Source organism: Dipodomys spectabilis, unplaced genomic scaffold (assembly GCF_019054845.1).
Source record: "Dipodomys spectabilis isolate Male_0828 unplaced genomic scaffold, ASM1905484v1 ptg000043l, whole genome shotgun sequence".
NCBI lineage: Eukaryota > Metazoa > Chordata > Mammalia > Rodentia > Heteromyidae > Dipodomys > Dipodomys spectabilis.
This window is the reverse complement of record NW_024870720.1, coordinates 21,979,632-21,992,537: the sequence shown is the minus strand read 5'-3', so window position 1 is coordinate 21,992,537 and position 12,906 is coordinate 21,979,632. Positions and strand designations below refer to the sequence as shown.

General features: G+C 34.3%; 1 protein-coding gene across 1 annotated transcript in view; it reads left to right on the top strand.

Annotated features, from left to right (window-relative positions):
- Positions 1 to 12,906, top strand: part of Tecrl (trans-2,3-enoyl-CoA reductase like) — a 71,012-nt gene that overhangs the window by 31,120 nt on the left and 26,986 nt on the right. The window contains exons 3-4 of the mRNA XM_042678329.1: positions 6,005 to 6,049; positions 8,475 to 8,578. Of these exons, the coding sequence (XP_042534263.1) occupies positions 6,005 to 6,049; positions 8,475 to 8,578 (149 nt within the window). The remainder of the gene's footprint in view (positions 1 to 6,004; positions 6,050 to 8,474; positions 8,579 to 12,906) is intronic.

Sequence of the window (12,906 nt, the reverse complement as noted above, 5' to 3'; positions counted from 1 at the left end):
AGGGAGAGAGGGAAGGTAACTAAGACCTATGTTCAGAGAGCAGAAAAGGAGAGAAGGAAAGGAAAAGAGAGATAAGGAAAAAGGAAAAAGGAAAAATAAATAAAAAAATTAAAAATGAAACCTTTAAAATATTATATAATTGTAAAGAAATTAAGGGAGTTAATTAAGGCTGAGGGTTTGTGAATTGGAGAATAGATATCTGAATTAAGTATGCCCACAATGAAGGATAAAGTTGAATCATCGAAGACGGGTATGTATCTGGGGATAAACAGAACAGCAATTAAGTAAAGCAAAATACCAAAAGGACCAAAAGAGAAAAGAGTAAAAAGAGAATTTTTAAAAATCCTAAAATAAAAATGAGGAAAAAAAAAAGAAAACTATTAAAAAAAATAAAAATTAGGTGGGGAGGGGAAAAAGGGGGGAGATGGGAGATGGGAAGGGATGGGAAGGGGAAACAAAGGAGGCGGCAACAATGCTTGATAAGAAATGTACCTTGCCCATGTAATTGTAACCTTCTGTACAGTGTTTTCACAATAAAAAAATTCTAACTGGACAAAATGAAAAAAAATAAATAAAAATTAAGTAGAAAAAAGAATTCTTCTATTTTTTTAGGGGGAGATCTTGTGTCTCCCCTGTGCCCATAACCAGTCTCTTGGTGGAGTATCTGGTTAGCTTGTGGTGTTTGGTTTTCTTGTGGTTTGATTAGTTTCTTAAATCAGTTTGTTTGCAAAGGCAGCTCTGCCTTACCCCAGACTTAATAACCCTCCTCCCTGGCTAGTTATGTGGGAGAGTGATCTACTTTGAACATCACAAAAGAGGGCAATGGCTGTTTCCTCTAGCTTGGAGAGAGCTAGGTTGTAGGTAGGGTTGAGGCTTGTCAGCAGTCAGTAGCTTTGAGACACTCACACAGCTCAGTTTGGAGCCATTCTCAGGATTTATTCTATCCAGTTTCCAATTATTTTACTTTTACCCTCCTGCAGCTGGAGTTTCTGCCTATACTACACAGGGGTGGGGCAGCCTCTTGATTTGTTTACCCAGTGAAGAAAGTTGCCATGCCCTGGGCGGAGCTTTCTCTGCTTGGGAAGGACAACTTTTCCAGGGGGGTAGAGCTGAGCCCTGAAGGTCTACTTACTTTTACCTGTTGAATGGCTCCTATTGTCTTAACACAAGGCCTGTGTTAAGATGTAGTTGTTCTGGCCCAGTCTTTGTCAGTATCAGATAAAGTTCTTCTGTGGTGGGAGAGCAGCTATCTTCCCACTGCTCCTCTGTAAAAAGGAGTGAGGATGTCTTTGGGATACTCATCCCTTTCCCTTGGTCCACTCTGTGACTGTCTCTGGTCAGCAAGATGAAGATTTCTGCTCCTTGTCAGTTCCTGCTGGTGGTGAGTAGAATCCTAGCGCTCAGTGACTCTGGTGCCTTTGTTCTGGGGGCTCTGTCTGTTGATATGGGTTCTGGGGACACCAGCAAGTGCTCAAATCTGTCTTCTTAATGAAGCTGCCTGAATTTTTCTCTCTAGTCAAACTCTGTGGGCTATGATGACACACTTGGTGTGATTCTCTAGACTTGCACATTTCACTGGAACACTAAAACTGCTTTCTACAGGAGAGCTTGTTTAGCCCCCAGATTCTTTGGACTCTGATTTACTATTATGTAAAGACAACATTTACCTTAAACTTACTCACGATATTTTTCATCTCACTTTTCTATGATCCTCCATCTGATTATATGTTAACTATTAATAATGGCTCTGTTTTGGCTCTCCTTTTCTACGAAATACACTTTGATGTTAACAGTCCTGCTATCTGTCAATCCAGATATCTATTATAATTGACACATGGAACATTATCTGGTCAAATTAGTCGTTTCATATTTAGTTTATGAAATAGTGAACAGTGGTGAACATGCTAGGCATATCTTAATACTTTGTCAGTTGGCACATCATGGGGATTAACTACAATGCATATCATCAAAGCATATTTCTATTTTTGTCTATAGGAAATACATAGATAATAAACATTGATTTGGTCAGTCTATGAGCAGGGGCTTCACAGAATAAGAAATACACACATAGGATACATTATTTAAATGTCAAGTGCTGAATCTGTATTTTCTACAAAAATGTGTAAAGTTTTAATGTGCACAAGAAAAATAATGAAATAGCAAAATATTTTAGAAGATATAGGCAAATCATCAAATAATTAAGTGACTGAGGAAAATGTGTGGCAACATATATTGTCCCACACTTATTTATTTCATTTATTTTTTCCCTTTAATTGGTTAAATTTAAAATAAACCTGATATATTAGGAAAGAAAACTAATAAAATTAGGGGGAAAAATTTGATATATAAGAAAGATGATAAACTGAGCATGGAATCTAATGCTAATCTAAATTAGGCCATTTAGATATTAATTTAACTTAGATTAGTGATTTATTATAGATTTTCTCAGCATTTGTATAGTTAAAATATCTGATTGATTTGAAAAGTTGTCTATATATTGTTGAGTATGAAGACTGTTTATGCTCTTGCAAATGTACATAAATCAGCAGTGAACCAATGGCACAATGTGAATCCATTCTGAATGACAAAAAGCTTCTTCATTAGTCAAATAATGTAGCATGTCCTTTAGGCTTTATGCACTACTGTTTATCTATCATTTTCCTGGCTGCTTTTCGAGCTCATTCCAAAAAAAGAATAACTGTCATCATTCAGTCATCTAATTTATAGACAAATTCATTTTCTTAGGGTGTGGTTAGTTTTTCTTTGTCACTTTCATCATAAAAGGTACCATAAGTACTATCACAATGATGCCTTCTGTGAAGAATATTGAAATGGAAAGAACTGGACAACTCATTCACATTCTTCACAAGGACTCAATTACTGTTTATCAAATACAAAGAGATCCTCATGAGGTTCATAAATTGTTCAATATCCTTAATTTGTCCAAATTATCAATTAAAAGCATTTTCTGCTGCATATCATTTTATTTTTAACATTATATTTTCACTCTCTGTAAAAAACAAACAACAATCAAGGTATTTTTCAGCCAATTACACTAGGATACACCCCCAAGTAACTAATGCCTATGTAAATAGTGCCAGTTTTATTAGTAAACAAAAAAATAGCCCAAAAGAACATTTTCTGTTATATTTTCTAAAGATGATAAAAGGTAAAGTATTTGCACTAATTTGCATGCCATTCTATTCATAAATTTTGCTTAGAAATAATCCTAGACAAAATTTAACTCCTGACCAAAAACTTTACCTAATGAATTATTTTTTTTCCATGAGCAATTCTTATAAAGCTTTCTTTTTATAGTGAACCTTGAAAGAATTGTTGATGTAGTCCTATAACAACTTATATTTAATTTTGATCTCCTTTTTGGAATGATAATTTCAGTTTGTTGCTCTTGTTCACATTTTCTAAAACCAACTTTGTTTTATTGATTACTCATAATGTTTTCATGATCATCAATTTATTAGTTTTTGCCCAAGATTTTGTTTCATCTTTTTATTAATATCTTTAAGTTCTCATACAAGGGGATTTCAATTCGTCACTTTATGATAACAATTTATCTTAGTCAATATCACCTCTTTCATGTCATATCTTTTTTTGTTTCTATCAACTAATTTTGGGTTTCTCTCAATGTTATTTTCCTAACATTCAGATGCATTATTTATTTTTTAATTTGAGACCTCTCTACTTTTGCTTTTTGTTTGTTTATTTTTGTGATGCTGGGGGTTATACCTACAGCTTCAAGCGCTCAAGGCAATTGCTCTACCAATAGATCAACATCAATTGACATTTATTAAACTTAAGTAAAGTCTTGCTAACTTTTCTCAGACTCATGATTCTCCTGCATTTAATTCATAAGAAATTGGGATATAGACGTTTACCTCCTTCTCACTGATTTTTTTCAATGTGGGTACTCTCTTTAGATTAACTTAATAAATTTTAGATTAATTTAATAAAAAATTCCTGTAAATTGTATTATTATTTTCATGTGAGTACCAGGATTTTCAGATTTCTTCTTTAGCTTATTTAATGCCTATTGTTTATCTAAAAATATATCATTCGATTTCTGTTTGGTTATATACTTTTAGTTTCTCTTGCTAATGACTTGCAATTTTATTATACTATGAATTCATAAATTTCAGGGTATCATTTCAGAGTTTTTGAACATGTTCTTTCTTGTTCTATTTCTTGTTTAGTGACCTAAAATGTATTCAGTGTTGCAAAATGTTGTATGGGCTCTTTCTGGATTGACTGTTCTATTGAATGTTCTATGTTAAGCCTATTTTGTTTGGGCTTTAGTGTTTATATGAAATTAATTTGTTTTGGTGTGTGTGTGTGTGTGTGTGTGTGTGTATATGTGTGTGTGTTGGGACATCTATATAATCTAATGATGAAAATATAGAAATAGGAGGGTAAAATGAAAACAAAAAACAAAAAACTCTACCATCTGTTCTTTAATTCCAGTCTTGTCTCTTTCATATTACTTTGTGTGAGAGAAAGACATTTTTCTCTCTCCAAATAGATTATAGATGTAATGTGTGTGTGAGTGTGTGTGTGTGTGTGTGTGTGTGTGTGTGTGTGTGTGTGTGTGTGTGTTTGTATTTGCTGAGGGAACATTGCTCTGCCTTTCTTGCCAGGCTGAGTTCCAGTCACTTTTACTGTATGCAGGCCTGACAAAATGAGAGATAGAGGAACCACCCTTGATCCGTTCCCAACCACTCAGCCTGAGGGCCCCAGCTGAATATCCCATATGTCTGTCAAGCTCTTTATGCATGCGTATTTGGTAGAGAAAATTCCAGAGTAACAGCTGCTTTCCACACAATCTCCATTCAAAAGAATCAGGCCAAAGTAATCTGTGCTGGAAGGCTAAAGTATAAGGCTTGGAATGATGCTATGTATGCTGTCCACAATGTTCTGATTTACTTGTATTTCCACAGCTGGTCCCCTCTCATCTTACTCATTAGGAGTGCATCTCCAAATATGCATTCGCTCTCAGCTTCCTTCTGTCCTGTAATTTGAACTCCACCTTCCTACCCAACTAGATCTCTGCCTGTGAATCCAGTTGCTTGTTTTCACACTGATCCCCAGGATGCTTGCCTGCTTTGTATCACAGAGTTGGTATCCCTTGACATTTTGAGATTAAAAAAAAATGCCTTTCCAAGGCATCACTAATCAAGGCAGATATTGCAGAAAGCTCTTTCTCCAGGGTTTGCTTGTTGCAACTTCTTGAACTACATTTTTCATGTCCTTGAATTCAGGGCTTCAGACTCTCACTCCACTGGTTAGGGGAGTACAACTTGAGTTACACTGCCAGTTCTGGCCTTTGTCAGTTAATTGGAGGTAATTCTCTCTTGTATTTCTCTGCTGGGGATATCTCAATCTTCAATCTTCATATCTCAGAGTTGTTGGTAGTTAAGATTATAAAATGAGCCATTGACAATTCACTATAAATTATTTTAAAAGAAACAATTTATACTATGTTAACTAATAACCAAGCTTTCACTATGGAATGAGATGATAACATATTGGAGTTTTCCTGTATAGAAAGTACTTTTCTACTAAATCTAATGTCAGATTAAATAGAATGCGTTAAAGTGACATTTTTGCTACTATCAATGCATGTATAACTCAATAAATCAGTATTACATGGCAACATGATAGACTGTCTTATAAGAGAAGAGCTCATTCGATAAATATTCGATAAATTTCAAATGAGATCACATACTCAAGTTACAAGTAAATGTGTGAAAAGTTTAATTAAAGAATAACTTAAATGAAGGAGACTGGTTGTTTCAAAGGCCACAAGATTTGGTGTACATCTACAAGTGAAAAATTCCCACTCATCAGAAGTAATCACATTATTTCCATGTTAGTACTGAATAGTCATAGTATTTATTTCCCAATATTTTGTAAATCTTTTGATGAGAACTGACCTAGTTTTGATGTATGTTATCATTTTATTGATAGTATTTTCATTTTTATTTAATAGGTCCAAAGTGGTATCCTTCTCGGATTGGCCTACAGCTAGAATGTGGTAAGAACCAATTTTCAATGAGACATTTCTTTAATCTAGGATCACTTTTCTATTTTAATGGCTAATAATTATTGTATAGGTTATGGTATAATAATAACAGATTTTTTTTTAATGTGCATGTGCTATATGGTCTGTCCTCCTTTGGCATAACAGAGTTTGTATAGGTAAAGTTTGGATGTACAGTGAGAAAAAATCACTCAATAATTTTTGAGATCCAACTTTGAAACTGAAAAAAATTATTAATTGATCCATATTTATTATTTGACCCATATTTTGTTAGTCCCAGCAAACTGATGTGCTATTGCACAGATAAAGGTTGGGCGGGTAGATGGTGATGTTAATCGGGGGAACTACAATCCATGCTGTGATGAGAAGAATAGAGAGACAGTGAAGAATTAGAGCCTTTATTACAATGATCTGTCATAAAACTTGTAAATAAAACAAAAATATATCTTATTCCTATCTTATCTTAGCAAACGTTTCACAATGACCCGGAATTGAGTGTGCTGAATTTCTAATTGTGACTAGAAAATGCAAAAAACATGGATTGAATTGCCCTTTATCTCTGATCACTGGTTGTAGCCAATACATAAAATCTTTAACTTCTTCAGCCCTGACAATATTCTGGGCTTAGGATATACAACCCAATACCTAACTCATCCTAGGGACGAAACAACTTATACGTGGCTTAATTTGGGCAGGAAATTTGGGATCTTTAATTAGCTGAAACATGATCTAGAAAGAGAACATTTTCCTTCAGAAAAGAACATAGTCTTGGGAGACTTAAGTGGTAAAATCAGGGTGGCAGATTTATGTGCCTAGTATGGAATAGTTATTGGTATGTCTGAATGTTGTCTGTATTAATATGTTATTGTGTGTACAGTTACATATATACATATATGTATACACACATATGTATGTGTGTGAAACCACATATAAAGTCAATGCTCTTTTTCTTAATATTGACAAACATGGCAGAATAGTATAAATGAATTCCTTCCTTATGGTGGAGGTCAGTATGTGTTGGAAACAGTTGCAGCACACTTTCATTAAGTATTAAGCCATCATATTTTTAATCTTACTAATATTTTCTCAATAACGTTTAATACGTGATTTTTCACTGTATTGTTAAACATTTGTATATCAAATTATTTACTTTGATCAATATTGCATCAACTTTCTATTTCTCTATAAAAGATGATGACATTTTAGGTGTTCAAGTTTCATTGAATTCACGTTAACTGTTGGATTTTCTGCACAGGAGATGAAAAATTTGGGAACAAAATTTTGGTTGAACTGAATTCTCACCTGAAAATCCTTAAGTAATGCTCCTTTCCAGCCACATTCTAGCTGTTTGATGTCCGGTGTTTTGTTTTCAGCTTTAGTTTGTGTTTGTTTGCTGTCCATATTTGTGTGTCCAATTTCCTTGAGTGAGTTCACTCAGTAGAGGCTCTTCTTTATACCAGAAACCACCTTCATCTTGGACATGTATCAACAGTAGTACTCTGGATTCTTCTCTTACTGACTGTACATATAGACTTTTAAAATCTTACTTAATTGAATTACATCTAACTGGATAATAACTTTTTTTTTTTTTTGGGGTCCGGTCGTGGGGCTTGAACTCTGGGCCTGGGCGCTGTCCCTCAGCAGTTCAGCTCAAGGCTAGCACTCTACCACTTGAGCTACAGGGCCACTTCCGGCTTTTTTCTTTTTTGCTTATGTGGTGCTGAGGAATCGAACCCAGGGCCTCAGGCATGCAAGGCAAGCGCTCTACCACTGAGCCACCTTCCCAGCCCCTGGATAATAACTTTTTAAAAGCCATATAACATGCCTTAATTTACAAAGTGATAGCCTATCCTATTCAGAAGCCCTGAATTAAGGGCAGGTATCACGAAGGATGATAAATTTGAATCATAAATAAATAAATCATAAATCATAAATAAATTTTAGCTAACTTGTAAATAAAATAAATGTAGCTAGTGGTGAAATATACTTTGGTTAGCTTTGATTAAATTCAACTAAGAAAGTTTTGTGCTTTTGAAAAAAAGCTACAAATATTTTACAGAATAGAATTGCTCATCTTTGATTTTAATTTGAAGACATAATTTCTATATAAAATTACATGAAGAAATTCTTTATCACTGCCGGGCACCGGTGGCTCATGCCTGTAATCCTAGCTATTCAGGAGGCTGAGATCTGAGGTCGTGGTTCAAAGCCAGCCAGGGCAGGAAAGTCCGTGAAGCTCTTATATCCAATAAACCATCAGAAAACCAAAAGGGCATTGTAGCTCAAGTGGTAGAGTGCTAGCCTTGAGCTGAAGCACTGAGGGACAACACTCAGTCCCAGAGTTCAAGCCCCATGACTGACCAAAAAAAAATCTTTATAATTATATTTAAATATGATTTTCTTGTTGTTTATGGGTTAGGTGGACCTTTTCTGAAGGACTGCACTTCCATTCAAAGGGTTGCATCAGCCTCAATTGTCACCCTCTATTTCACAGACCTGGGTCGACAAGTCAGTTGGACCACCGTAAGTGTAATTTGCAATGCAATATTCATGTCCCATATTTTGTTTTAAGTAATTTCTATTAATAGAAAAACAAAGTATTATCCTGAATGGTATTATTAACCTTATTTTCTTTTGCTTATCAGTGGCCATAATTTTTTTTTCAAGTTTGGATTGATCGAAATTATAGTTGAATAAAAGAAATAAATTCCCCCCTTTTTAGCATCAACCCATCTTATGACTGAGAATTCCAAATCTGCTATTCCTATCTCTTGTCAATGGAATTGTATGTCTGTACCTTTTGCCTCTAGGAGTCTAGAATATCAGAGATCCTCTTGACATTGGAAAGAGGAAAGACAGAATATTTTATTTAAAAGGAAATTTCTAGATGAACATTCCTATAATTTTTTTTAGAGGATGGAGGTTTGAATATAGTCCAGGAAGAAAGATCCATGGGAAGCTCCAGTTAATCAGCAAAGAACTAGAAGTGGAGGTGTGGCTTAAGTGACAAAATAGTAGTCAAGAGTAAATTCAAAGCAAGAGCATGAAGTATGATTGACACAAATAATAAAATAAACCCAAATCAAAACCATATGACCATATAAGATGATGCTCTAAAATATGGAAATGAGGATTTTGTTGTTGTTGTTGTTGCTCCTGGGGCTTGAACTCTGGGCCTGGGCACTGTCCCTGAGCTCTTCAGCTCAAGGCCGGCATCTACCACTTGAGCCCCAGCACCACTTCTGGTTTTCTGGTGTTTAATTGGAGATAAGAGTCTCCCAGACTTTCCTGAACCGGCTGGCTTTGAACTGCAATACTCATATCTCAGTTTCCTGAGTAGCTAGGATTATAGGCATGAGCCTTTGGTGCCTGGCCTTTGTTGTTTTTCATAGACTGTGTGAAGTTATTTTTTTCTTTCTTTTTTTTTTTTTCACCTTTGATTAAACTTCTGTTGTCACACTATATAATTTTGGCACCCTGTGGCTTGAATATAAGTATATCTGATTTGGGAAAGGGAAAGGAAAAAACAAAATGGTGAGACAAAGGACAAAGGTTGAACCAGTGCAACAGTAATACTCACAAGACAATAAGGTGGAAATGAACTTTACAACTTTGGCGGAAGGGAGTTGCGGTGTAGGGAAAGTGGGAAAAAAAGAGGGAAGAGGTCAATGTGTGACAAGAAATGCACTCATTAACTTAAGTAAGTAACTTTGACATAAAATTAAATTAATTAAAATCAAAACAAACAATACGGGGCTGGGAAGGTGGCTCAGTGGTAGAGTGCTTGCCCTGCATGCATGAGGCCCTGGGTTCGATTTCTCAGCACCACATAAGCAGAAAAAGGTGGAAATGGTGCTGTGGCTCAAATGGTAAAGCACTAGCCTTGAGCTGAAGAGCTGAGGAACAGTGCGCAGGCCCAGAGTTCAGGCCCCATGAACTACAAAATAAATGCAAAAACAAACAAAACAACAAGAACAACAATAAAAATGGAAGCATCAGAAAGAAGTCAAACACTTCAGAAAGTCTGAGAATGAAGGAGCAAAACTTCTTTTCACTTATGGAAATATACCTTTCACTTTTCTCAGATGACAAAAGTTTTCAGAATAGTCCTATGTGAAATCAATGCCATCAGAAAAAGGAGCACTGCAATAAAGTAGATGAAGGGCTCAAACGCAGTGAAAATAATTGACATTAGTCATAAATATTGAAGTTTGAATTTCTGACTGATGGAATAAAACCATAGCAATGCTTCAATAGCAAGAGTAAAGAATACAGGATTCAATGTCAGTGAATGGGGCAATCTGATAAATAATTTTGACACTGATATACAAAAAAATAATGTGCTGTATAGTGTATTTTTTTCACAACGAAAACACCTGATGTATTATTTAAACTTGAAAGTCTTTGCTATCAATTACATTGCATTTTATATTTAAAATGTGACTATTTTAATACTATTAAAAGTTAATTTATTCTGTGTAAGTTTTAAAAATATTATTAGTTTAGTTCATGCTTTGTTCCTTAATTCTCTAAAATAGAAAATTAAATTTACATTTCATGATAAAATGTTGTCTTATGAGCTATATTTTGGAAGGAATATCTGTTACTGCTAAATGATTATTTTAGTTTAAAAAGTGTATTTCATTTTTAAGTGCTAATTTGTTGTACCACAAACACAATTTACAATTTTCTAACTGCTCCAAAAGTATAGTTTGTATATGTATCTCATGAACAACCTTTGAGTATCTCTAAGTATTGATTATATAACTTACTCAAAAGTACTGGAAGTTGTTAGATATACTGATTTTACCAAGAACATTGAAAGATTCCAAAAGCCTCTGCCTACCTTTATGATGAAAAAAGAATTTTGTTTATAGACCATTTTTTTTTCAGAGAGCAGTACTAGCTATGAGTTCATTGGAAATTTCTATCTATATATTTTGGGTTAGCATTGAGAAGATAGTCTGTGATGTAGGATTCTATGGTTACTGTACTAGAAAATTATATCTTATTTGAGAGGAAAGTGACAAAGGGAACTCTGGAAAAAGGCTAAATATTTTTAAACCAGCCCTATGTTTCAGACATTCTTTTGTTTCAAGTGAGTCAGTTCTATTAAATACTAAAAATACATATTACATGGCAATCACACCCATTTTATTTCAACTAACTACATCAGCAAAAGCAGGATTGTACCTTCTATAACATTCTTAGGTATTCCTTAAATATTAAAATATGATCCTATAATTTAGACTTTGAAAGCACACAAAAATACATTCCTATAAAAAAAACATTTGGTAAAGTTTTGGGAAACTAATTTAGGAAGGATAAAATTATTATTTGAATATTATTTTTACCACGTAAGGGTGTACCATAACAACTGAGAAAAACCCTCCCTCCCTTACTAAAAGACATGGATGGTAGTTTAATATAATGATATAACAATATACTAATAACAAAAGACCTTAGTGTTCACTCACTGAAACTCTTTCATTGCCTATATTTACATTTGTCCATTTATTCAGTTTTAATTTGTTTCTGGCATAAATTTACATATGTACCACCCAAATCAAGATAAATAATTGTTTTTCTCCGCAGAAGAGAACTCTGTCATGTTATTCCTACATATTCTCTCTCATGGGACAATCACCCATCCATTCTTTACCTCCATATTTTTAAAAAAAATTCATATAGAAATACAAAAGACCCTCAATAGCCAAATCTAGCCTTAGCAAAAAGAACAATGAGGGGTTTAGCACAAAATCTGACCTCAAATTTTACTACAAAGCTAGAAAATATGAGATGCAATGACTGGTGGAAGCACATGAGCCCTAATTACATTTCAATTTCCTGTTATAGCTCATAGTTATTAAAACAGTTTATTGCCCTCTCATTTGGTCTTCTGTATATGTAGGCCGTGTCTACATAGACTCAACCAGCTATGAATCCTATACTACATAGTAAAACCTACAGTAGTTGTGTCTGTACAGATACACCTTTTCGGTCTGGGAAGGTGGCTCAGTGGTAGAGCGCTTGCCTTGCATGCCTGAGGCCCTGGGTTCGATTCCTCAGCACCACATAAGCAGAAAAAAAAAGCCGGAAGTGGTGCTGTGGCTCAAGTGGTAGAGCGCTAGCCTTGAGCTGAAGAGCTGAGGGACAGTGCCCAGGCCCAGAGTTCAGGCCCCATGACCAGACCCAAAAACAAAACAAAAACAAAAAACAAATAAATACAGATACACCCTTTCATACTTTAAAGAATACAATACGCCAATTAATTATATAAAATATTTTGTTATCTTATGTAAGAAATGCAGGTGTTAGAAAATACAGGAAAATATATGTCAATGATACACAAATGGGATGTACAAGGGACATTACCTCAATAGGTTTTATATACGCAGGACTTGTGAAATTACTTCCCCACAGGTAAAAAAGATATCTATCTATCTGTCTATCTATCTATCAATCTGTCTATCTATCTATCTATCTATCTATCTATCTATCTATCTATCTATCTAAATTAAGTCTTCCAAATACTTGTTTGCCTGGTAGAATCACTGGATTTTTATTTTTTATTAAAAGAACAAAGTAATTTATTACACATGGTAGAAAAAAGATACAAGTAAAATCTGATAATGGAGGTAAATTATAATTTAATTGTATTTGCACCTTCAAAATAATAAGTTATAAATATATAGAATCTTTACTTTTGAATTGTAATAGAGTTTCTATTGAAGGTAAATTATCATAACTTACTTTGTTCATATATTCATCTGCATGCTTGTTTAAATTTGATTTGGGTTTGTTTTTACTTTTTTATAAGAAAAAATCCATATACAGAATATCTCATATAA